This window comes from Sus scrofa, chromosome 4, assembly GCF_054392235.1.
Source record: "Sus scrofa isolate SSC_HxYL_T2T_F1_AM1 chromosome 4, Sscrofa_HxYL_maternal_Yorkshire_Landrace_v2.0, whole genome shotgun sequence".
NCBI lineage: Eukaryota > Metazoa > Chordata > Mammalia > Artiodactyla > Suidae > Sus > Sus scrofa.
The window spans coordinates 54,722,993-54,749,477 of record NC_139386.1 but is presented as its reverse complement, the minus strand read 5'-3'; the positions used below and the strand labels follow the sequence as shown (position 1 = coordinate 54,749,477).

The window sequence follows — 26,485 nt, the reverse complement described above, 5'->3', positions numbered from 1 at the left end:
CCAAGGTATCCCTATGTTTATGTAGTATTTATATTGCATTACTTATTATACATAATTGAGAAATAATTTAAAGTATATGGGAAGATAGGAGTTCCTGTCGTGATTCAGTGGTGGTTGCGGGTTCAATCCCTGGCCTTGCTCAGTGGATTAAGGATCCAGCGTTGCTGTGAGCTGTGGTGTAGGTCGCAGACGCAGCTCAGATCCCATGTTGCTGTGGCTCCGGTGTAGGCCGGTGGCTACAGCTCCAATTAGACCCCTAGCCTGGGAACCTCCATATGCCGCGGGAGCAGCCCTAGAAAAGGCAAAAAGACAAAAAAAAAAAAAAAAAAAAAAAGCGTATGGGAAGATGTACATAGCTTATATTACTTGACTGTCTTTGGATTTTAGTATCTGTGGGGGTGTCCTGGAACCAACCTACCTTGGATATTGAGGGAAGATGTACAACTTGTCTCATTGTATTCTGTATATCCAAAGGGAGTTTTAGAATTTAGAAATTTGAAACCACTCAGAACACAGCTCTATCAATGACTATCATTTACTGTGTGTTCATTATAGTAATAGTCATAATAAATCCTATCATGTGTTGAGTGACTGCCATATGCTCGGCACTGGCATCTTATTTTCTTTTATTTATCTATATAGTCTTTTTATGGTCGCACCCACGGCGTATAATGTTCCCAGGCTAGGGGTAGAATTGGAGCTACAGCTCCCGACCTATACCACAGCCATAGCAATGTGGGATCCGAGCTGTGTCTGTGACCTACACCAAAGCTCACAGCAACACCGGATCCTTAACCTACTGAGCAAGGTCAGGGATCTAACCCGCTTCCTCATGGATGCTGATCGGGTTTGTTACCCTGAGCCCCGATGGGAACTCTGGCACTGGCATCTTAGATATATCATTTCATTTAATACATCCTCTCAGCATCCTTTTGAGATAAACTCCTATCATTATCTCCATTTTACAGGCACAGGTACTTAGGCTGAGAGACAAAATCATTCTACCATGAATTAGATTACTAAAATAAAGCTTAAACAGCTTCTGGAACAAGTTGACACATTTCAACACTTATTTTTCTAAGACTTTGTTAACTCAAGTCATGATAATACTACTAAATTAAAATTATATTGGTATATGTACTATATTCTATTTAAATATTCCTTCAGTAACCCTAGAGTATTAATTCTCACCTCCTCTTGGTTTCTGGTTAAATGTCATTATTGCAAAGAGACAGTATTGGAGTAATCCATTTAAGATGGCTGTCCTCTGCTTACCTCCCCTTTCAGTCCTGTTGTAGCCATTTATGGCACTTTATTCTTACTTGTAACACTTAACACCACTTGACACATTTCATTTATCTCCCGTATTAGAAGGAAGCTCCATGAAATCACAACTATTTTGTATACTGTTGTTATGCACAGTACCTAGAACATTGCTTTGCACATAGCAAGTATTAATAAACATTTGGTGCATGAATAAATGAATGTAATAGGTCTCCTTTTCCTGAGTCATCAGCAGAATATTTAAAGATAAAAAATCAAAATATTGGGAGTTCCATGGTGGTCTAATGGTTAGGATAGAGTGCTTTCACTGCTGAAGCCTGAGTTTAATCCCTGGTGTAGGAACTGGGATCCCACATCAAGCCGCTACATACCACAGCGAAGAAAGGGAAGAAAAAAAAAAGATCAACAACAAAATCAAAATATTGTCTGTTATTTTTTTCTGATAATATCAAGAATTTTTCTTCTCAGTCACCTCCCAAAATATTACAGTAATGAACTAAAATTCTCTACGCAGGTGCACAGAAACTTTTATGTATACAACTCAAAATGAAATAGCAAGTCTCTGAAGTCACCAATGTTCAAATCCTAGCTTCATTTTACCAGCTCTTGGAATTTAGACGAAACGCTTAACATAGCTATTAAGTGTTATCAAAACTATTTTTGGTTGAAATTAACAAATTCTTAGGCTAGTCCCATGCTCTGTTTGAACTTCGCTTTAGTAAGTCCATATCTAAATTCATGGTAGATTTTACTTGCTTTGTCCTTTGACTTGGGGAGAATCATGCTATGTGAGTCTGAGCCCATGGCTATGTGTGACGTAGAGAACTGCCTGCTGGTGAGCTGTGTCCCCACCCAGACCACTCTTAGCTTTGGTTCTGTCATGTGTGGTGAAAGTAATTCATTTTTATCCAGAAGTAAAGCCTATTTACAGATTATAAAAATTTGTTATAGGTATTACTTTAAGATATATTTTTTTATGCTTAGTTTCATCATATAAGTAGTTCTTCATGATTGCTGATGCTAAGGAATGGAATGTGTAGTATAAGCAGGACCCAGAGCAATAGCTTCTGCTTCTCATTGTGTTGCTAGTCAAAACTTCCAAGTCACTTTTTACAAGATTTTGGTACAATTTGGAGAGTGACAGGAGAGGGAATATTTTCTAACCTTAAAAACTTTCTGTCTAAACTGTTCCTCTCTTACTGATAACCCAAAGTAGAACTACCATTTAATATTGAAAGAGGGGAAAGAGATTGTATGAAAGTGAATCAGAGAAAGCTTAGTAGAGTAAGATACATCTTTGCTAGTTTGTGGAACAAATCAATTGCTCTCTCAAGTTAAAAATGTTGTGTAAGATAAGGGAATGTGTAATTTTGAAAATCCAGGTGAAATTTATACTAAATTGTTTTGGGAGAAACTTGTGTTATATGTGAGTGTTCAAATATACACTTTTTGTTTTTAATAGATTATGGCATTAAAACCCTATGACTTGAGGAGGAGATTGTATGTAATATTTAGAGGAGAAGAAGGACTTGATTATGGTGGTCTAGCAAGGTAAAATAAACACATATATGCTTTCAAATAAGTGTATCTCCATTGTATGCAGTGGATATATTCTTGAAAAAATAACTTTTTTTCAATAAAAACCCAGAAATATTTTTAAAAAACTAAAATATTTGCAACAATTTTAGAGGTAACATTACCTTTATTATCATGTTGTTGTTTATGCTGTACATTTTTCTGCATATACAGTTGACCCTTGAAAACATGGGGGTTAGGGATGCCGACCACTACATAGTCAAAAATCTGCATACTGCCATTTTTGCTGCAAAAAAGAGAGTATGGGCTTAACAGATAGAAACTACTATACATACACAAAATAGATAAGCAACAGGGGTCTACCATGTAGCACAGGGAATTCAATACCTTGTAAAAACCTACCATGATATATGATCTGAAAAAAGTAACAATCACTTTACTATACACCTTAACACACTATTGTAAATCAACCATGCTTCAATTAAAAAAAAAAAAAAAAAAAAAAAACAGAGTTCTCTGGTGGCACAGCAGGTTAAGGGTCTCATGTCACTGCTAGGGCTCAGGTTGTAGCTGTGGCTCAAGTTCGATCCCTGGCCCCAGAACTTCTGTATGCCCTGGGTTCAGCCAAAAAACAAAGCAAAACAAAATGAAACAAAGGAATTGATAACATGAGTCACCCAAGAGCAGGAAGTTGAAACAGTTTAGATAGAATTAGGATTCAAAGCATAGTTCTTTTGATTCCACATCTCTAATTTAAAACAAACTTTTTCCCTCGCTTAGTTAATTTAAAGATTTGTAGAACAGAATACAGGAACTATATTTATTGAAAAAAATCCGCATATAAGGATACCCGCGAAAGTTCAAAAGCATGTTGTTCAAGAGTCAACTGTATGTAATTTTGAAGAAATGTGTATACAACATATTTGCTATATTTTTAAACATTCGATCATACAGTGTGCACAATATAGCAGCTTGATTTTGTTGTTTTGTATATCATGGACATCTGTCCATATCATATGTAGAGCTAATACCAATGGTTGCACAATATTCCATTGTATGGAGATGTCATAATTAATAGATCAGCATGCATATTTTTTGCCATTGTAAGTGTATGTTGGTTTTATATTTGTGTTTTTAATCCAGTCTGAATCCTTTTGAGAAAATAGTTTTCCATATTCACTAAATATGTTGTTAACAGATACTTGTGAAGCAGTATGAATAGAAAATCCTTTTTATTTAATTTTGTCCCTCAATTGCTTTGCCCAAACCTAATTTGATAGCAGTTTATTTTTTAGTAAAACACTTCATCAGATATTTCCAAAGAGTTAAACTTAATAACTTTTTAAACTCATATTTCACATGTACAGAATTATAAAATCACAATTTTAGTATAGCTGACTTTTGAAAAGAGATGTAGGACTGGCACAGCTGGTAGAAGTATATATGTGGCATTATAAGAGTTGGTTGTATTTGTAATCTATCTAAACATTTTTTCAGAAAGGAAACACTGCTTATCACAATGGATGTTCATGTCACATCTATATAATTTGTGTCAATTTCAGGAAAGTTCAGACATTAAAAAGAAAGGTACACCTTAGAAATGAAATATGGTATTAGTTTTGTAGTATCTGACCTTATAACATTCATATTCTTGTCTGAACCTTTTTTTTTTTTTTTTTTTTTTTTTTTTTTTTTTTTGTCTTTTTGCCATTTCTTGGGCCGCTCCTGCAGCATATGGAGGTTCCCAGGCTAGGGGTCGAATTGGAGCTGTAGCCACCGGCCTGTGCCAGAGCCACAGCAACACGGGATCCGAGCCGCGTCTGCAGCCTACACCACAGCTCACGGCAACGCTGGATCCTTAACCCACTGAGCAAGGGCAGGGATGGAACCCGAAACCTCATGGTTCCTAGTTGGATTCGTTAACCACTGCGCCACAACGGGAACTCCTGAACCATTTTTTACCTCAACTACTTGTGTTTTCTTTTATATCTTGATGGTTTTAATACATATAGTCAGTTACTCCACACCATGATTTTCTTATTCCCAAATTCTTTATTTTGATTTATGTATCAGTTTTGCTTTAATCAGTTCACAGGGGTGATACATTCACACAGTTTTATATGTTTGAGAATGTGTTTTCTGTTGCTTTTGTATTTAAACAACAACTTTACTTGATACAGATTTCTCACACAACACTAGTTTCTCCAGTGCTCTGTCGACATTGCTTCACTATCTTCAAGTATTGAATGGAAGCACTATGAAGTGGGAGGCCAGCTCCTGGCAGGAAACATTTTTCCTCAGGGTACCCACACAGTCCTTTTCATTGAAGTTCACTGATTTCATTGTTGATTGTTTTATATCTTTTTAAAGGAACATATTAAGATCTTCCTTAATTTAAGGGAAATTTTCTTCTATTATGTCTTTGAATATTTTTTCTGTTCCATTTGTTCCATTTTTCTTCAGGAACATCAGTCATGGGTATGTGGAATCTCCTTTGTCTTACATGTCTGTCATCTTTTCTCTGATCATTTTTAATCTTTGTGCTTTTTCATTTTGTTTTGATTTTTCTCAAACCTATCCTCATGTCACTGTTTGCAGTACTGCCCTACGTTTAGCTGCTTCTAATGTGATTTTTTCATTAGCGGTTTTACTGTTTTCTTCTGTAGGCTCTGCTAGCTCATTTGTTGTCTAATAATTTTTTCAGCCTCTTGTAACTCTTTGAGAGTATAGAGAAAGAAATGATGAAAGAAAACTCTTCCACCTCTTGCTAGTTAGAATTTTATTTTCTTTTTTCCTAATATCAGGGTATTGGTTAAATGTCATGTCGTAGTCATTCTTTTTTTTTTCTTTTAAATATGTTCAGTTTTCTTTGGGCTGTTGTTTGCTAAAAGTGATCTGTAGCAACTGAAGATTTTATTTCTATGTGTTTGTGTCTAAACACATTTTTACTAGATTTGTTCAGTCCTCTTCCCTGGGTACATATCTTATTACTTCAGCCTCATCACAGCAGAAAGTTGACTTGGTCCAGCTATTACGTTGGGACTGGATTTTGTTTTATAAATCAGTGTTTTATCATTTCTCAGTTGATTTTGTTTAGGGACACCCTTCTCTACATTTCAGGCAGTTTCCAGGATTGTAGCGTAAACATTTTAGAAGAGCATTTGTAAATAGCCAGCATAGTGATGGTGTCCCCTGTTGTGATTTAAAATTTTTTTTACATTACTTGACAACATTAACAGAAGTCACTAGAATATGCTTAAGAATCAAGCTTTCTGGTTTCTCTTAAAAAACACAGCCCCACCTTCTCACATGGGTTTGGCTGAGTCAGCTGCTTCCCTGTAGGGTAGCATACATATTCTTTTCTGCTTGGTGCCTCCACTGCTGAATTTCTTTAGGACTACGATTATTGCTCAGAAGTAATTCTTCCTTAAGACTGATAATAATTTTTATCAGGGATACAATGAGAGACGGGGGTTGTAGCTAAGTAGAGAATGTGAACCATTGCGGGGAAGGAAGCCCCTTAACTCACTCACTGATCACTGTAGGCATTTGAGTTTGGAACCCTGCATTAGAAGAAACTGCTGTTGAAGAGAGTCTTTTGCAAATTGAGTTTATTTTGTAACGTAAATTATTAATCTCTTATATGTTGGGTTTTATATATTGGACTTTAAAAATGAGGCAAAACAGGTGGTGATAAGCTAGAAAATGCCTATCACATTTAAGGATTTCACCTTTTAAATTTTTAGTTCCAGGGAATTCCAGTCATGTCTCAGTGGTAACAAACCTGACTAGTATACGTGAGGGCGCAGGTTTGATCCTCATTCAGTGGGTTAAGGATCCGGCGTTGCCGTGAGCTGTGGTGTAGGTCCCAGACACAGCTCAGATCCCACTTTGCTGTGGCTGTGGCATAGCCTGGCAGCGGTAGCTCCGATTCAACCCCTAGCCTGGTAACTTCCATAGGCTGCACTCACGGCCCTAAAAAGCAAAAAATTTAAAAAATTTAAAAATAAAATTTTAGTTCCATTTTTTTAATGGATTGCCAATAAAATTAAAACTTTTGTAGTGGCAGTGCTGTGTATCTCAGTATTAGCAAATATTATTAAAACCTACTGTACATAGATCCTAGGATGCATACGAGAGTTAAGGATACAAAAAAACATATAACATGTGACTTTTGTTTTTGAGGAGCTTATGGTCTGGTAGATGCGGCCAGTTAAATGCATAAAAATGAAAAATTTATGAGGTTTTTACCACAAATTAATCAGGGAACAATTCACTGAAATACACTGAAAATTGCTTCAAAAAATTGCTGAGGTAAATGGATCCAAGTTGGACTTGAAAGAAAAAAGTGGGATCCCCATAGACTGAGTTGAAGTTGAGGATTAATTCCCAGATGAAAATAGAGCATAGGAATAAGCATGTTAGACGTATGAAACACCGAGTTTATAGTTTGGCAACATGGGAACTGGCAGGTAGCTTGGAGTGGAGGGCTGCATTGTAAAGAGACTTTTGTGGAGGGCTGAGGAACGGACAGCGGAATTCTTGAAGGCTTTTGAGCTGAGGTATGTTATATGTATGAGTGTGTTTAAGATCTGTTTTTAAATTCATATATGGGTGCTAAAAATAATGTTGACTCATTTTCTTGTAGAGAATGGTTTTTCTTGCTTTCACACGAAGTTTTAAATCCCATGTATTGCTTATTTGAGTATGCTGGAAAGAACAACTACTGTCTACAGATAAATCCAGCATCAACCATCAACCCAGATCATCTTTCATACTTCTGTTTCATTGGTCGCTTTATTGCTATGGTAAGTTCTGACCTTCTGCTATCTATTCATTCATTTTTTATTTACATTTTGCTTATTTCAAAAGTATTTTAAAGAGAGGATTTTAAAAAAATGATACTCATTATTATCCTTGGTTATGTGTGTTTACAAGTTTTGTTATCAAGGAATTTTGCCTAAAGGGTATCAAAATACAGGTTTTTTTGAGTACACGTGTGAAGTCAAGATTATGAAGATTATTGATTGAGCCACTTGGTCTTTAAAAGTCCTGTCATTTAAGCCTAATGATAGTGTGATCACTTCTATAAAAGGAAAATCTGAGTTTATAATAATTAAACTTGGTTGATGCTTTAGGAAATTTTAGAGCTTTCCAGAGCTCTTGTGAAACTGTAGTCTTCTTGAGAAGTGTTTGTATTTATTTATTTGCACTTTATTCATTCACTCAGCAAATATTTGTTGAGCACCTACAATGGCATCATAGTATGAGAAAGATGAAACCATGAAAAAAAAAGGCACAGTCCCTGTTCTCAGGGATCTGAATTCTGTTAGAGGGAGACAAATAGTAAATAAATATATGCTTGGAGTTCCCGGCGTGGCGCAGTGGTTAACGAATCTGACTAGGAACCATGAGGTTGCGGGTTCGGTCCCTGCGCTTGCTCAGTGGGTTACGGATCCGGCGTTGCCGTGAGCTGTGGTGTAGGTTGCAGACGCGGCTCAGATCCTGCGTTGCTGTGGCTCTGGCGTAGGCCAGTGGCTACAGCTCCAATTCGACCCCTAGCCTGGGAACCTCCATATGCCGCAGGAGCGGCCCAAAGAAATAGCAGAAAGACCAAATAAATAAATAAATAAATAAATAAATAAATAAATATATGCTGAGGACAAGGGGGTGTTTTTCTTTCTTTTTTTTTTCTTTTTCTTTTTATTTTATTTATTTATTTATTTATTTATTTATTTATTTTTTGTCTCTTTGCTATTTCTTTGGGCTGCTCCCGCTGCATGTGGAGGTTCCCAGGTTAGGGGTTGAATCGGAGCTGTAGCTGCCAGCCTACGCCAGAGCCACAGCAACGCAGGATCCGAGCCGCGTCTGCAACCTACACCACAGCTCACGGCAACGCCGGATCCGTAACCCACTGAGCAAGGGCAGAGATGGAACCCGCAACCTCACAGTTCCTAGTCGGATTCGTTACCCACTGCGCCACGACGGGAACTCCTGTTTTTCTTTTATATATAGTATAATTAGAGGAGGCCTCTCTGATGGGTAACATATGAACAAAAAAACAAGAAAGCAAGGGGTTGAGTCATGCATATATTTTGAGAACATCATTATAGGCATAGAAACATCAAGAAAAAGGCCTTTAAGTGGAAGTACATCTTTGAAAATATCACGGCTGAGCAGAGTTTCTGAGGGAGCATGTATGGAAGATGAGGTTGAGAGGTACTGTGTGGGATCTTTAGGAAAGTAGCATAATGTGACTTAGATTTTATTAGGCTCAGTTGGCTGCTGTGTAGAAAGAGACTATAAATGAAGTCAAAGGAAAGCGAGAGTAGAAGTGGAAGACCATTTGCAACTGGTGAGAGTTGATAGTGACTTGGACTTGATTGGAAGAGAAGCAGTAGAGGTAGTGAGAAGTGGTTTGGATTCTGGATATATTTTGTAGGTAGAGCTAACAGGGTTTTCTGTCAGTTTAGATGCAAGTTGTGAACAAGAGTCAAGGACAGCACTAAAATGTGTGTCTGGCTGCAGTTGCCATTTCCCACGATGGCAGAGTTGTGGCAAGAGCACATTTGGGGGGGTGGAGAGAATCATGCATTGGGATTTGGTTTGTTTAAGATATCTCCAGTATTCAAGTGGAGATGTGGATTAGGTAGTTGGATACACAAGTCCAGCAGTGAGAGGGTATCTAGGTAAGCCTATGCGATTGTTCAAAGAATAAGTGTGGGAGTTCCCGTCGTGGTGCAGTGGTTAATGAATCCGACTAGGAACCATGAGGTTTCGGGTTCCATCCCTGCCCTTGCTCAGTGGGTTAAGGATCCGGCGTTGCCGTGAGCTGTGGTGTAGGTTGCAGACGAGGCTCAGATCCTGCGTTGCTGTGGCTCTAGCGTAGGCTGGCAGCTACAGCTCCGATTCGACCCCTAGCCTGGGAACCTCCATATGCCGCAGGAGCGGCCCCAGAGATGGCAAAAAGACAAAAAAATAAAAATAAAAAAATGAAGAATAAATGTGGACAGAGAAAAAGTTTAAAGACATCAACAATAAGTTGGGGAAATAGGAGTTCCTGTTGTAGTGCAGAGGAAACGAATCCAACTAGGAACCATTAGGTTGAGGGTTCAACCCCCGGCCTCACTCAGTGAGTAGGTTAAGGAACTGGCATTGCCCTGAGCTGTGGTGTAGGTCACAGATGTAGCTCAGATCATGAGTTGCTGTGGCTGTGGTGTAGGCCAGCAGCTGTAGCTCTGATTCGACCTCTAACCTGGGAACTTCCATATGCTTCAGGTGCGCCCCTAAAAAGCTAAAAATAAAAAGTAAAAGAAATAAGTTGGGGAAGTAAGCAACCAGCAAAAGGGCTGAGGCAGAGGAGGAGGAAGGAGAAACAAATAAGAATGGTTTCCTGAAGAGGAAGAAAGAATTTGAAAGTATGTTTCAAGAAGGAAGAAGTAATCAACTGTGTCAAATGCTGGTAGGCTGAGCAAGATGAGGCCTGAGAAGTAACCCATTTGATTTGGCCAGATGAGTGATATTCAGGAGCAGTGGAATTGAAAGATTGATGGGCATGAAATCAACAGAGTGGAAGGAGAAGTGGAAACAATGAATATAAACAAATCTTTTAAAGAAGTTTGCTGTAAAGGCTCATAGAGAAGTTGGGCATTAACTAGAAGTAGGTATGGAACCAAAAATGGGAGGTAAATAAAATGTTTATATTCTGATAATGATCAAGTAAGAGAAGGAAGAATTTGATGAGGCAAGGAGATAGGGAATATGGAAACAATGCCCTTGAGTGGGGAGCAAGGAGATCTGTCTAGTGTAGATAGGTTAATAGATAGCTTCTCCATAATGGGTATATAGATTCAGATGCTAGTAGTGAGCAGATGTGATGGAATACACAAAATCTCTTACGATACCTCTGTTTCCTCAGTGAAGTAGAAAGCAAGATCAGTTAGCTCAGAGTGAGGAGGTATTGAGGAATGAAATAGTCATCTAGGAGAGTGGGAGACGGAATGAAATTGGGGATATGTGATTCTCAGGCAGCACTACGCTTCCAACCTGAGGCTGCTGGTCGTGAGCCTGCAGCATGGTTGCATGTGCACTTCTGGCACGTCCCACTGCCCAAGCACATGTATGGAGTTGGTTGACAGTTATATTTAGCTAGAGTTTGGTTTTACCAAAAATATAAAAGTATACTGTATTTTTATATACCTTTATACTGGGGAGGCAGCATTTGAAGGTAAATAACGGAGTAATTTTAATGATTGACAATGGAATCTGAACTGAGGGGAAAAATAACTTTGTAAGAGGGCTGAGGGACAGAGGCAAGATCACAGGTTCCATGGGTTTTTTTAGATTTCAGTAGGGTCAGAAATCACTGGTGTTATTACTAAAAGCAGTGAGCTGGAAAATCAGGTGCTGTTTGGAATTGACTTTATGAAGGAATTTTAGTTAGTGCTAATAACAGAATCTAAAGTATGGTGTTGAGAATATTTAGGTAAGTTAAAGACTAATAAGATCATGGGAAGGACCAAAATGCCAGGGTAGAGCAGCATGGGAGTTCCCGTTAGGGCGCAGTGGGTTAAGAATCCAACTGCAGTGGCTCAGGTTGCTCTGGACGTGCAGGTTCAACCCCAGCCCAGCACATTTGGTTAAAGGATCCTGCATTTTTGCAGCCGAGGCTCAGATTCAGTTGCTGGCCCAGGAATTTCCATATGCCAGGGGTGTAGCCATAAAATTTAAAAAAAAGAAAGAATCATGAGCATGATGTTCAAGTCTTCAGAATGATGATGGTCATGTTGGGTTTGGGCTTGAAGGCTAGGGTGGCTTAGAGAGGAGAAATTAGTGATAAGTAACACCCACCCCACTTGCAAGCCTGGTGACATGAAGAGGAGAGAGAAACAGCCACCTACCCCTCTAGAGGGTTTGAGAGGAAGCACAGTGCCCAGAAAAATGCCAAATTTCTGGTAGAGCAAAATAGCACAGGATCTTCAAAGAGAGTTGAGGGTGTGGGGGATTTTGCTAGTGATGGATTTTGCTAGTGCTAGCACATTAGATGGTTTTGAGAGTTTGGGGAGTTGTGAGACGTGAAATCAGATTTTGAGGTAACAAGCAGATTGGTGGTGAGAGTCAAGGGGTGGGGATCTGGGGCCTCTTGTGTTGGCTTTTGTGAATGGGGTTAAAGGCACGATGGGTTTAGTCCTGAAAAATCTCTTAGGAAAAGGCAGCTGTAGGAGAAGAAAGGAGTGGAGAGGGGTCTTTCATTTCTGCATCCAGGGGCGGGGGGCAGGTTGTAATTCATGAAACATATTAGAAACAGTGAGACTTGGTAAAGCTCCTTTATCTTCCTCTTTTATAGTTACTGAAAGGACATGATATAGCTGAGTATTTGATCTCAGTTAAACAGATTCAATTTTAACTCTGTAAAGTGTTTTTCATACTTAGCATATTATATAGTATTTTAGTTGTCATGATTTATGCTGATTACTTAGTAAGTACTATTTTTTGCTTGTAAAACCTCATGATTTCTCTTGCTACCATTATGCTCTGAGTAAGAAATTGGTTGTCTTACCATTTTTTTAAGTAAAGTTTTTTGTTTTTCTTGTCAGGCACTTTTTCATGGAAAGTTTATTGATACCGGTTTCTCCTTACCCTTCTACAAGCGTATGCTAAGTAAAAAACTGACTATTAAGGATTTGGAATCTATCGATACTGAATTTTATAACTCCCTTATCTGGATAAGGTTTGAAGATTTATCTTTCAATAAGGTATTTTCTTGAAACTAGTTTACATATCTTGTTAATTAGTGGCTATATATTTATATCACCTAGAGACAACAACATTGAAGAATGTGGCCTAGAAATGTACTTTTCTGTTGACATGGAGATTTTGGGGAAAGTTACTTCACATGACCTGAAGTTGGGAGGTTCTAATATCCTGGTGACTGAGGAGAACAAAGATGAATATATTGGGTAAGATGATACATCTGATTGATCTTCATTTCTGGAACTGCTAGGGCATGCTAGAACTCTGTCTCTACCCTTACCTTTATCCATGTTCACTCCTTTAGGAAGTTGTTCCATGTTCCTTCCCTCTTTCACTTACCCTTTTTAATCATTTTTCTCTCTACTTAGTTCTCAACCGAACCGATGTTCTTGAAATAAGAGAATAAATGGCCTTCACTTTCCCACCGCCACTTGCTGTATGCATCCTACCTTTGTCCTGGTCAAAAATCAGAGAACATTGGTGCTAAGAAAAGCCTTTCCATTTCCAGATGAGGAGACAGAGGCTCTCTGTTTCAGTAGCAGAGCCATACCTTGACTAGCACTCTGATGCTCACTTCCTGTTCCATCTCACTTTGCCCTTTTCACTTACCTTTTAATAGTTCTCACCACAACCTCTGTTTTGAAACTGTGTTCCCTTATATTCTGTGATCCATTTACAACATAGTGATTTTCTTCACTTTCTCTTTTAACCGTGGTTAAGAAAGGTTTTTCTGTTTTTAAGCCTTTTATGTCACACACAAATTACATATTTTTAAATCCTGTCTTTATTTTCAGCTTAATGACAGAGTGGCGTTTTTCTCGAGGAGTACAAGAACAGACCAAAGCTTTCCTTGATGGTTTCAATGAAGTTGTTCCCCTTCAGTGGCTACAGTACTTTGATGAAAAAGAATTGGAGGTTAGGGTCTTTTATTTTGCTATTATAGGGAATGTTAATTGGGAGGAGGGTTGTTATGCTTTAAAAAAGAATGTTCACACATTTTAAAATCATGTGGCAGAAATCTTCAGTCCTCTTATTCATCCATATGTTTAGGGTGTGTTAAATCCCAGCCTTGGGTAAGGGTCCTAAGTTCTCAAAAATTTGATGATGTCATGGGCACAAAATCATCAATCAGTGCCAGCTGTCAGAGCTCCTAAAGAGTCAGTGCCACCTTATTAATAATTTGGAGAACTTTATGAAATCCTAGTTTAGTAGTGAGTTGCCCCAAAGATTAAATTTTTAAGTCATAAGTTCATAGTGGTCCTAACTCAAATGTATTTAAAATTGTTAGAAATAGGAGTTCCCGTCGTGGCGCAGTGGTTAATGAACCTGACTAGGAACCATGAGGTTGCGGGTTCGGTCCCTGGCCTTGCTCAGTGGGTTAACGATCCGGCGTTGCTGTGAGCTGTGGTGTAGGTTGCAGATGCGGCTCGGATCCCGCGTTGCTGTGGCTCTGGCGTAGGCTGGCAGCTACAGCTCCGGTTGGACCCCTAGCCTGGGAACCTCCACATGCCGCGGGAGCGGCCCAAAGAAGTAGCAAAAAAATAAAATAAAATAAAATAAAATAAAATTGTTAGAAATATATCTAATTTTCTTTTTTTTCTTTTTCTTTCTTTTTTTTTTTTTGGTGATAAAATACACGTAACATAAAATTTACCATCTGGAACCTTTTTAAGTGTACACTTCAGTGATATTAAGTATATTCACATTATTGTGCAACCAATCTCCAGAACTTTTTCATTTTGCAAAACTGAAACTCTATACCAATTAAACACCTCCCTATTTCCTCTTCCTCCCGAGGCCCTGGCAGCTACCATTCTACTTTCTGTTTCTGAGTTTGACTAACTCTTGTTACTTAATATAAGTGAAATCATACAATATTTGACTTATTGTGACCAGCTTGCTTCACTTAGCATAATGTTCTCATGGTTCATCCATTTTGTAGCATATGTAAAATTTTTTTTCCCTTTTTTTTGGCCACGCCCACAGCATGGGACATTCCTAGGTCAGAGTTCGAACCTGCACCACAACGGTGACCCAAGTCACAGCATTGACAACACTGGATCCTTAACCCACTGAGCCACCAGGGAATTCCTTCTTTTCTTTTTAAGATTGAATAACATTCCAATGCATGTACATACCACAGTTTTGTTTATCCATTCACCAATCAGTGAATCTTTGTGTTGCTTCCACCTTCTGGCTGTTGGTGAATAATGCTGCTACGAACATGACTGTACAAATATCTCTTTGAGATCCTGCTTTCATTTCTTTTGGACATATAGCCAGGAGTGGTATTTATGGATCATATAGTAATTCTCTATTTAACTTTTGAGGAACTCTCACACCGTTTCTATAGTGGCTGCACCATTTTACATTCCCACAAAAAGTATACAGGGCTTCTAACTTTTCTACATCTTTGCCTATACTTGTTACTCTCTGTTTTTTGTTTTTTTTTTTTTAAATAGTAGCCAATCTAATAAGTGTGAGGTAGTAGCTCACTATGGTTTAGATTTGTATTTCCCTAATGATTATGTACTGTGAATTCTCGAAGTCTTCTTTCCCCACATAGATTAGAATATAGGCAGGGTGTTGGGACAGTGCTTTGCATTTCCTCTCTGCCTCCTTTGGGAGCAGTATTTTAACTTCAGCTTCCTTGGGTCCTCAGTTTTGTTCATGTAATCAAATGTGCATATGGGAAACTAACATTTTAAATTCTGTACATCAGTATTCCTATGTAGAAATTAGCCTCTTAGAAACTGACATGGGAAGCATATGGAATACAGGACTCTAAGCCTGAATGACATATAGACTATCTAAACCCGATTAACATCTCCTTCTTAATACCTTGCTTACACACATTAGCAGAAACACATTAGTAGAACAAAAGATATTTTTGAGGGTAATATTAATCATTTTTTAAATTGCCAACTTTATTAAGACTGAAGAAAATTAGGCAATTTTGTATTCTCGAAATTCATACACCTAAAATATTCCATGCCCCAAGTTGAGAACTCCTGTTTTAGAGGCCCACTCAGTGAAAGAGTGATATTGTGGCAAGAGCCTGTCATTAAAGCAGAGATGAGACTGAAACAGTAGATCAAGAAAGATATTAATAGGCGGTTACTTCTGTATTACCCTTGGTAGCATTTATAGTCTTCTTACATAGAGCCTTGTGAAATAGTTTGGTTATATGATAATTTTCTTACACATATATGGAGACCAAAACCTTTATTGGTAACTGATTTGCCTTTAGCTCACTGTGTAGAGCTGTGAGGAAATAAAGATTTTTGTTTGTTTTGCTTTGTCTTGGTTTTTATTCCTCTTGTTCTTTTACTCCCATTATCTCTCTTAACCACAAATAATACTATAAGGGATATTCACACCATTATTCACAATATTAGTTATTCATAATCATGCCCATTTTTACAGTTTAAATTCTGTTTTAACCTTAAGAATCTGTAACAGTCATTCTTTTTATAAACTCTCATAAACCCTGGGCAACTTTTCAATTTGATAAAGGACATCAACAAAAAAGATAAATCCTAACATTCGAAATGGTGGTACTTGGGAGTTCCCATCGTGGCTCAGTGGTAACGAACCCGACTAGTATCCATGAAGACGCAGGTTCGATCCCTGGCCTCACTCAGTGGGTTAAGAATCTGGCATTGCTTTGAGCTGTGGTGTATGTTGCAGACTCAGCTTGGATTCTGCATTGCTGTGGCTGTGGTGTAGGCCAGCAACTGTAGCTCTTATTTGACCCCTATCCTGGGAACTTATATATGCCATGAGTGCAGCCCTAAAAAGACATATATACATACACAGTGGTACCTTGACTGTTCCTCATTAAGATTGGGAACAAGGCGAAGATGTCCATGCTCCACTTCTATTCTGCATTGTATCAGATTCCCAAGCCACTGCACATGGAAATCAAATGTATGTTCACACAAAGACTCTTCCATAAATGTTCATCACATCTTTATACATCAAAACCAAAAATTCTAAAGTAACCTAAATGTTCATCAAGTGAATGGATAGGATTTCCCACTGTGGTTCAGTGGGTTAAGGATCCGACTGTAGTGGCTTGGGTATCTGGTTGATCCCAGCCCAGCAACATGGGTTAAGGATCCCATGTTGCTGCAGCTGTGGCGTAGGTCACATCTCCAGCACGGATTCAATCCCTGGTCTGGGAACCGTATATGCTGCAGATACAGCCAAAAAAAACCCCCCAAAACAAGTAAATAGATAAATAAATTGTTGTATATTTATATAATGAAATACCACGCGGCAATATGAAACTGCTGGTACCTGCAATATGGGTGAATCTCATAAACATTTTGCTGAGCGGGAAAAGAAAACGGTTTGGGGGGCGTGTAGTATATCTTAATAGTCTCAAAAAGCCAATCTGTGTTGAAATTGCTGATTACCTAGAACTAAAGATGAGGATGGTGGTTTTAACTGCAAAAAGGACACAGTGGAAATATTATACATCTTGATAGTGATGGTGGTTTCACAGGTGTTTACAGCTATCAAAATGGATCTAACGCTGTACTTAAAATATGCACATTTTATTGTATGTAAATTATAGATCATAGTTGCTTTATGAGAAGTAAATTAAGTATTACACTATTTATTTTATTATGCCCCAAATAGTTTCATCCCATATATAGTAAACTGGGGTGACTTGAAAATTTCACAAATGTAAAATGCTTTATCTGCTGGATAAATGAGTAACAGGAAGTCTGTGTATTTTTAATTAGAAATGGCTAAGGTAGCATAGGTGTAAAAAAAAAAAAAAAGAACTGGAGGTATATGTTTGAAATGTATCGATAATTTGGATATCTTACTTGGGATATATTTATAGTAAAAGATACATTCTGTTTTGGCACAGCTAATGTTTTCCTTGAAGAATAGTTACTTTAAATGTTTTCAGTTTAAGTTCAGTAAACATGGGGAAGATAAAGTACCAAAGAATTCTGCATGCTAAATTGCTACACATTTTGCTGAATTTATTACTGTGATCATTATTTGACATACACATGGTTGTTCACAAAATTATGTATGTGCATAGCTGTGCATTAGCAGATTCTAGTCATATGGTTACTCTCTTCACTAAATCTGTGCTGTGACCTGATACCATGCTCCTTTCCCAGGTTATGTTGTGTGGCATGCAGGAGGTTGACTTGGCAGATTGGCAAAGAAACACCGTGTACCGCCATTACACAAGAAATAGCAAGCAGATCATTTGGTTTTGGCAGGTATTTGCTTTTATATTTTTGAAACAAAGTAACTCAAAGTGTTTTCTAATAAAACAGGGGTTTAAAAAGAGTTCATTTTTTAAGTTAAAACTGCTTTGGGACATGATATTTATTAGTCTTTGAATTTTAAATTAGAAGTGGACAGTGTGAACACTTGTTAAAGGATTTTCCATTGATTATTTCCTAAATGAAAGAATAAATAGCCATCTTCTTTAAGTAACAGTGTAATGGTAACAGTTGTAGGTATAACATTTTTTTCTAGCAGTATGAAAGTATAAATTCTACTTACTACTAGAAGTAAATAAGGAAAATAAGGAAGTTTGTTTTTAATGAGAAATTATTTAATTCCTCTAAAGATGATAATATGCCAGAGAACTAGAAAAATCTAGAGAGTAATATCCAAGAATGACTTTCTGTTCTTTCTTCTTTCCCTTCTCTTTCTCTCTCCCCTTCTCTTTTCTTTTTCTCTTTCTTCCTCTCCTTTATTTGTTTGTGTTTGCGTGTTCTTTGAGAATTTAAAATGTCTAGGTCAGAGATACTCTCCACCTAAATTAATTGAAATTCATTTCAACTTAGTAACTAAATATCTGGTTTCCTTGTGCTTTACCTGTTTAACTTTCAGGTGGAAAGCCTAGGATTTTGTATTATTATAGAAAGATTTTTCCAAAAGTTGCATCTTTTCCTAAGGATATGTCATGTGCTTATTACACCATACTCTCAAGAAGTGTGGACACTTCTAGAAATTTATTTTATAGATATACTTCACATATACAAAATGGCACATATCAGAATATTTATTGCAACATTAATGTTACGCTAATGGAGGCTGGAAATGCCTAAATGTCCATTGGGAGGACTAAGTGAATAAATTGTAATATATCCATTCTGTAATTCTATATACCTCATTGTCATTATGTTTCTTAATGCAAATTAACAGAATATTGGAGAGTGATATATTCCAATACAATATTAAGGGGAAAAGGAAGTTGTGTGTATTATTTTGTTGAAAGGAAAATATATGGTCTGTGTAGTCGAAGTATGCTAGTGTCTCAATGCAGTGCAGAGGTACAGGGCACTCTAGCAACAGGAGGAGAGCTGACTCCTGTATGTGGGGTGCTCTTCCCAGTGTGACCTTCTACTGCCCTGAGTTCCACATTGAATGTATCACCTTTTTGTAAAAAATAAACAGAAAGGAGTAACTCCATTTTCAAGCCTAAAACATCAGAATTGCATCAGGTGTCTGTAATCTTTCCTTTTAGGCTCTTTACCAGCTTTATCACTCCTTTTGTTCCCTGACTTTGTTTGGACATTTGTATCGATATACCTGAGGAACTTAAGCATTGGGTCATGCAAATCCAAATGAATAGTATTTTCTAACTTGGGTTTGCAGTAGGGAAAGTAGTGAGGTTTATGCCAGGTCCGGTAATAAGTTCTATTTCCTTGTCTTGATGAAATATGTGCCTCAGCACAATTCTGCACAGAAACATTTTTGGTCATGATCAGCATAGCGTTTTTGTCTTAACATCTTATCCTAAGCTAAAGTTTAGTCCCTGTTTGTAAGATTCATTTCTGCTCTTAGAGTATCCCCCAAGTTCCTTGTCTTTAGGACACTCAGATCAGTTCAGATCGGTATTTCCCATTACCCATTTGTCTTCGCTGTGAAGAGATAGTGAACTACTTATATTTTTAGAATGCATACTTCAGGTTTTCAGGTATGAAGAATAGAGTTGGGAAATGGTGTTTAGTAGAAGAAAACACCACAAATAAGAGTGGCAGTCGGGAAGTGTTCATGAAGTATTTGGTAGCTTACAGGAGAGAACAGTAGTTGGCTCAGGATTAACAGTGGTTTACAGCTCAGCCGGTTTGAGAAGGACAGATTCATCTACCTAGTTCTCCCTTCTCTTATAGGTACAGTGGGGATGCTAATTATAGTACCTACTTCATAATTTTGGTATGAGGGCTAAGTACATAGAAAGCCTAGAACACAGTGCATGGCAGGAGCCCTCCACAGGTGATATCTGTAAAAGTGTAGCCCAGCCACATCTAAGCTACCTTTCAGTGGTCTGACCTTGGACACACGGCAACCTTTCTGGGCCTCCTTTCCTCTCTGTAAGATGGCCGTCATAATAATAGTGGCCAGCATATGGTGTAATTGTAAGGCTTAATTGAAGTAAGATTAATCATCTACTTAGGATCATGCTTAGCCTTAATAAATGATAAATGCTACAACCACTTATCACATGTGTTTTAAACCTACCTTCAGTGTTAAATTTCTTAGTCTTCTAATTTTCTGGAAGAAATTTAAGAATAATTTGTACTATTTCCATTACTGAAAAAAAATCAAGTATTTATTTTATACTAAAGTAAATTCGATTTTGTTACACAGTTTGTGAAAGAGACAGACAATGAAGTAAGAATGCGACTGTTGCAGTTTGTCACTGGAACCTGCCGTTTACCTCTAGGAGGATTTGCTGAGCTCATGGGTAAATGCATTTTCTCTCAAATAATTGTGATAATAATGGTGTTTAGACATTCAGCAGACTTGTACGTAAGGATTACTCTTCTGTGCTCTATGTAGGGCATCTACCAAAAGACATTAACGATTAATATCAAATACATTTCTAAGACAAAAATGAAAGTCTGCTCACATAGCCTGGCTGGCCATTGCTTTGTAAAGGGAGCGAGATTCTGTAGTGATACTTATCTTTCCACTTTGTAATTCTTATTGCTAGATCTCTGCACCAATAAACTTCTCTAGGCAGAAGCAGTGTACACTGTAGTTTATTCTGTATCAGTCATGTTGACTATGTGACATGTTCTATTATTTGACTAGTTGTTAAAACTAAAAAGTTTAAAGGACTAGATAAATTCTGTCTTATTTTCCTGGTTTAGGAAGTAATGGGCCTCAAAAATTTTGCATTGAAAAAGTTGGCAAAGACACCTGGTTACCAAGAAGCCACACGTGGTAAGTTCAAGAATCCTAAATAGGAAGGTGAATGCCAGAGCCTTTTTTAAAAAACAAATATAAGATCCAGTATAATTGCTTATTAATTAAAGTAGTCAGAATTTCAGTTTTGAAAACAGACTGATTAATATAGCATTCTGTAACTAAGCACTTTAGAATGATTGGTTAATATAAATACTTGAGAATCGTTTGATTCAACAAATATTTAAGAATACCCTTTAATAAGATTGAAGTGCTCCCTGCACTTTATGAAGTTTGTGTTCTCTTGGGGAAGGGGGCACAAAAAACAACCAACTATTTGCAAATTCTAGGTGTCTTTCAAAGGAAATCAAGAGGTTTCTATAATAGAGAACACTTGGAGGGAAACTTCCTCTAGACTGGGTGCTCAGGGAGGTTTCTCGTTTAAGTTGGGTTTGGTAAACAGCATGCTGTAGGAAGAAACAGGGGAAATGCATTCTTTGTACAGGGTCGCTTCCAGGGTCCCTTCTTACCTGAAGTTAAGACATCTTTATTCACGGAAATAAGGATGACTTGGTATGAATGGAACTTAATGAATTGTGGTGGTGGGGAGGGATAAAAAGAATATGGAAGTATAGGCAGGGGCTAAATTATGCAGAGCCTTAAAGGTTATTATAAGGAATTTGATTCTAAGGACAATTAGAAGCCTTTGAAGAGTTTTAGATAGCAAATAAAGAGATCTAAGAAAAATCACTCTGGCCACAGAGGAGAGAGAATTGGATCCAAGAGTGAGCACAGGGAGATTACAGAACTGTTATAGTCATCCAGGCAAAAGATGCTATATGTATATGTGGTTCTTTCAGAAGGTCAAAACTATTTTCATATTAAACCAAATTTTTGCCTTTTTTATTCTTTTGTCATTTGCTTTATGGTGCTAAAACAGTGGTGGGTAAAACTGCTGTTGACTTAGCATATGTCAAGGCAGTGGCACCAAACTGCTATCTCTGTACTTTTCAACACTGTACATTTGAAGTTGAAAGAAAAGCCAGGCTTATTGAATGTTGTTCTCAATGAAATAGTAAAAACTTTCATTAACTTCATTAAATCTTGACACTTGAAGTATTTATATGTAGATTTTTAACATTCTGTATGACAAATTGAGAAGTCTGCATAAAGCACTTTGGTGGCAATCTTGAGGGGAAGCTCTTAGGCAGTTGTTTGAGTTAAAAGCTGAACAGCTTACTTTTTTTAAAAAAATGGAATATTCTTTTTACTTGAAGGAAGACAGAAAAACTGTTTATTCAGACTTTTCTTGAAAAGTAATGAATTAAGGGCATCACTTTAAAGAAAACAGCTCACAGCATTTGTTGGCTGATAAAAGTTGAGGTTTCAGGCAAAAATTAGAATTTTGGAAAACTTATATATGAGATTGACAGCTTCCCAAGACTTCTTTTTTTCCCCAATATTTGAAAATTATAACGAGGTGAACCAATGGATGATTATCCATTCAAAGTGCAAAATAAACCAATGATTCTACATAATAGAGTACAAAACATCTTTTTTTGCTTTTTAGGGCTGCACCCATAGCACATGCAAGTTCCCAGGTTAGGGGTCAAATAGGAGCTGCATCTGCTGGCCTTCACCACAGCCACAGCAATGCTGGATCCTTAACCCACTGAGCGAGGCCAGGAATTGAACCCACGTCCTCATGGATACTAGTCGGGTTCGTTACCCCTGAGCCACAGCAGGAACCCCCAAAAGGTTCTTTGACAAGATTCCAAAACCCATGTTATGTGTAACCTTGTCAAGTGTAATATTTTATTAAAGAATAATATCCACAATTTTATCTGCAAAAAATCACATAAGTGATCTCTGTTTTCTAACTACATGTCTTTATGGGGACACTTTTCAGGTACTTAACCCAAAACAATGTAGTGTGACAGAATAAACACACACACATGAGTATCAGAGTATAGATCTCTTCTGTTAAGCCAGACATGATTTGTAAAAATATATTTCAGAGTAAATGATTTTTTTTAATTTGTTTTATTACCTCATAATGTGGTAAATATCAATACAAATAATTCACATAAACAAAAGTTCTTTGGGTTTCTCACTATTTTTAGTTGTGAAAAGGGATCCTATGACCAAAAACACTTGAGAACACCAACTTAAACTGGTCAGTCCGATAGAGGAGAGAATACTGAGATAGGTGATAGAGTTCATAACCAAAGGTGATAGAATTTGGATTCTGAGTATGAGTTAAGGAATTTGCCTTTGATAAAAACATTTCCTTTGTTATAACAGAAGAGGAAGGAAAGTTGGGTGTAAACTCTATATAGATTGTAGATTTTTGTGAAGGGAAAATAGAGTTATTAAGTGTTGTTTTCTCTTTTCTCAAAGTATAAGGTGAGGTCACTGCTTATAACAATGAAGAAGGGAAAAACTTCTAAGGAGAAAGAAAGGGAGAGCTGTCAGGGTAGACAAGTATATACTACAGAAATATGGCTAAGAATCCTGAACAGTATTGGATCTACTAGTTTGTCTAAAGTGACACTAATTGACCTAGTTGTCAGATGTCCCTTGCAGTAATTTTCAGCTATTTGGGTACAAGGAATGAGAAAGTAGAAGGTTGAATTCATTAAGAGTTTGAATAAGTTCCAAAAGGGAGAGGCAGGGATTAAAAAGTATTGCAAGGTAGTGATTATAATAATGGACCGTGACCTCTAAAATAATTATAATGATGGGCTATGGATTAAGTAAAAAGTGAAGATAGGAAGGGTCTGAGAACAAGATAGGATGGTGAGACAGTAATGGGTTAATGGGTTGGCATTTTAAAACAAGTTCAGGAGTTCGGGTCATGGCTCAGTGGTTAACGAATCCGACTAGGAACCATGAGGTTGTGGGTTCGATCCCTGGCCTTGCTCAGTGGGTTAAGGATCTGGCATTGCCATGAGCTGTGGTGTAGGTTGCAGACACAGCTCGGATCCCACATTGCTGTGGCCCTGGTGTAGGCCATGGCTACAGCTCCAATTCGACACCTAGCCTGGGAACCTCCGTATGCCGTGGGAGCAGCCCAAGAAATGACAAAAAGACAAAAAAAAAAAAAAAAAAAAAAAAGGCAGAAGTTCAAAAGAATGGATGGAACAATCTGAGATGAAGAACAAAGGTAGGGATTTAATTCATATCAGGGGAAACATAATTGATGAGTATTGGGATACACATTTAGATGAAAATAGATGATCCAGGAGTTCCCATCGTGGCGCAGTGGTTAACGAATCCGACTAGGAACCATGAGGTTGCGGGTTTGGTCCCTGCCCTTGCTCAGTGGGTTAACGATCCGGCGTTGCCGTGAGCTGTGGTGTAGGTTGCAGACGCGGCTCCGATCCTGCGTTGCTGTGGCTCTGGCGTAGGCTGGCGGCCACAGCTCCGATTAGACCCCTAGCCTGGGAACCTCCATATGCCGCAGGAGCGGCCCAAGAAATAGCAAAAAGACAAAAAAAAAAAAAAAAAAAAAAAAAAAAGGTGATCCAGAAAGACTTGAGTTTTCACTAGTGATTATGCTAAGCAGGGCCATAATCTGTGGTGGACTCGGGGTCTTGATAATTCGTAGATTGGGTCTTTCTGCTCATCATCCCCAGTGCTTTGCTTAGTGAGGTGGAAGCTTTCAGGGCAAGGGTGCCTCAGGCTGTATATGTACTGTTCCCTTGGAGTCCCTGGGAAATGTATTGGTGCCTTCTCTTTTTATATATAATAAAATATTAGTAGCAAATTTTACTCAATGCTGGAACTATAACAAAAGCTAAACTAAAACTTAAAGCAGTGTTCTGATATTCATAGTAAGTGCTCAATGAAAGATGAATAGATTTTAGTATATCTTTGTCCTTTTGTAAACCAGCAGAAAACATAATGGCTAATGTCTTAAAATAGAACCCTGTTTGGGATATTTTTAAGTAATCCATTTCCTTATATATTTCAACTCAACATTAATTAAATGTCTACTCTATGCAAAAATGGATTTGTGTTGGGAGAGTAGAGATGACTCTGCCCTTGTGGGTTTTAGAATCTAACAGAAGAAACTAGCCAGTCATAATGCAGAGTAAAATAAGTGCTAAAATAGAAATAAAAAGGGCTTATGGAGAGGGGAATTATTAAGTCTGTATAACATGTTCGAGGAGAAATCTTGGAGGAAGTCGTAGCATTTGGACTGATAATTAGTAAAATTTTTATAGGCAGAAAAGGATATTCTAGAACACAGGAGAGCCATAAGAGCATGGTCATAGAACAGATAAGTATGTTTAGAACTTTAAATAAGCTGATGGGGGTGCTATTCCAAACAGCATAGGCTTTTTTAAACTGGCGTGTTTTCTTAAAGTACCCCAGGCCGTGATAAAAGGCTAGATAGGTTGTGAAGAATTTTTTTTTTTAAATGGATGAAGGATCAGCACACAGGAAATTCTGATAAGAGATGATGGGAAAATACATACAGAGGAGATACTGGTAGCAGTAGTAATGATCAGGAGGGAAAAGATAGCAGAGATTTAGTAGATAGAATGACAGACTGACAAAGGCAGTGACTGTCGGTATGGGGACTAAGATGTTCTGAAAAGAACATCATTTTAATTGGCTGCCTTGGTTCAAAAGGCTCTTTCTTGATTCTTACATAGGAGTAGAGGGCAAGGGCAAGTAGGAACTGGTAAGAGTGGTAGAAGGGAACTGAATGATCTATAGACACCTTCCACATGAGAAAATAAAAGTACTAAAAGGTTTTCACTTCTCGGAGCTGTTCTCATTAGGCAGAAGTGGGGACAGGACTAACCGCTGTGGTGCAGTGGGTTAAGAATCCGACTGCAGTGGCTCAGGTCATGGTGGAGGCGCAGGTGTGATCCCTGGCCCGACACAGTGGGTTAAAGGATCTGGAGATCCTGCACCTGAGGCTTGGATTCAATCCTTAGCCTAGGAACTTCCATATACTGCCGGTATGGCCATATTGTGGGGACCAAAACCCTGGACTCTAGAATCTCATCCAGCTACTCAGTGCTAAATCTTTAAAAAGTGTTATTCCACACCTTAGTAAATTGTAAAACAATACATTGACATCTTAAGCATTTTTAATATTTTCTGTATTTCATCAGTTAATCCCAACAGGGAACTCTTTGAGTCTGGCAAGACTGTAAGCATATTGTTTTAGAAGTGATTATACATATGATGGGATTATTGGAAAGGAAAATGTATGTATTTGGTTATTGACGGTCTCCATCCTAGAAAGTAAGTTTGATGAGGACAATGACTAGTTTTTCATCACTGTATCATTAGCTCCTGGAAAAATAACTGGTACATAAAAAATTTTCAATAAATAACTGATGAATGAGTTAGTGGGTGAGTGAGTGAAAGACAGACTCTTTAACCCAAGAAAAGTTAGGGAGACTTATGATACAATGTAACAATAATAGTATTAAAAAGAAGAATTAGTTATTTAAAAATTCCAGTGTTTTTATACGTATTGCTATAATTATTTGTAATTCTAGTTTTCTCTGGGAAACATTAAAATTTTATGGCTAGGTCTTAAATTTGAATAGACTGCTATAAGAAAGTCTGTACATTTAATATTACAATCATTAAGTAAATTGTTAGAATACTTCTAGCAAGATTTTGACATTCTTCCTCTATCCATTTAGTTTTTCAAATGTGCTTTAAAAAATATTGTGTTAGAAATCTTTTCAGTTTGTTTTATTGA

General features: G+C 37.6%; 1 protein-coding gene across 22 annotated transcripts in view; it reads left to right on the top strand.

The window, feature by feature from the left end:
• WWP1 (WW domain containing E3 ubiquitin protein ligase 1) overlaps positions 1–26,485 on the top strand; it is a 139,021-nt gene that overhangs the window by 93,161 nt on the left and 19,375 nt on the right. For all 22 annotated transcript variants that reach the window (XR_014843031.1, XR_014843033.1, XR_014843032.1 and 19 more), the window contains 8 exons: positions 2,747–2,835; positions 7,469–7,628; positions 12,417–12,550; positions 12,639–12,779; positions 13,368–13,488; positions 17,721–17,825; positions 20,212–20,308; positions 20,718–20,790. Coding sequence is in view for 17 of the 22 variants with exons in the window: in XM_085021123.1 (XP_084877249.1) it covers positions 2,747–2,835; positions 7,469–7,628; positions 12,417–12,550; positions 12,639–12,779; positions 13,368–13,488; positions 17,721–17,825; positions 20,212–20,308; positions 20,718–20,790 (920 nt within the window). In the remaining 5 variants the exon portion in view is untranslated. The remainder of the gene's footprint in view (positions 1–2,746; positions 2,836–7,468; positions 7,629–12,416; positions 12,551–12,638; positions 12,780–13,367; positions 13,489–17,720; positions 17,826–20,211; positions 20,309–20,717; positions 20,791–26,485) is intronic.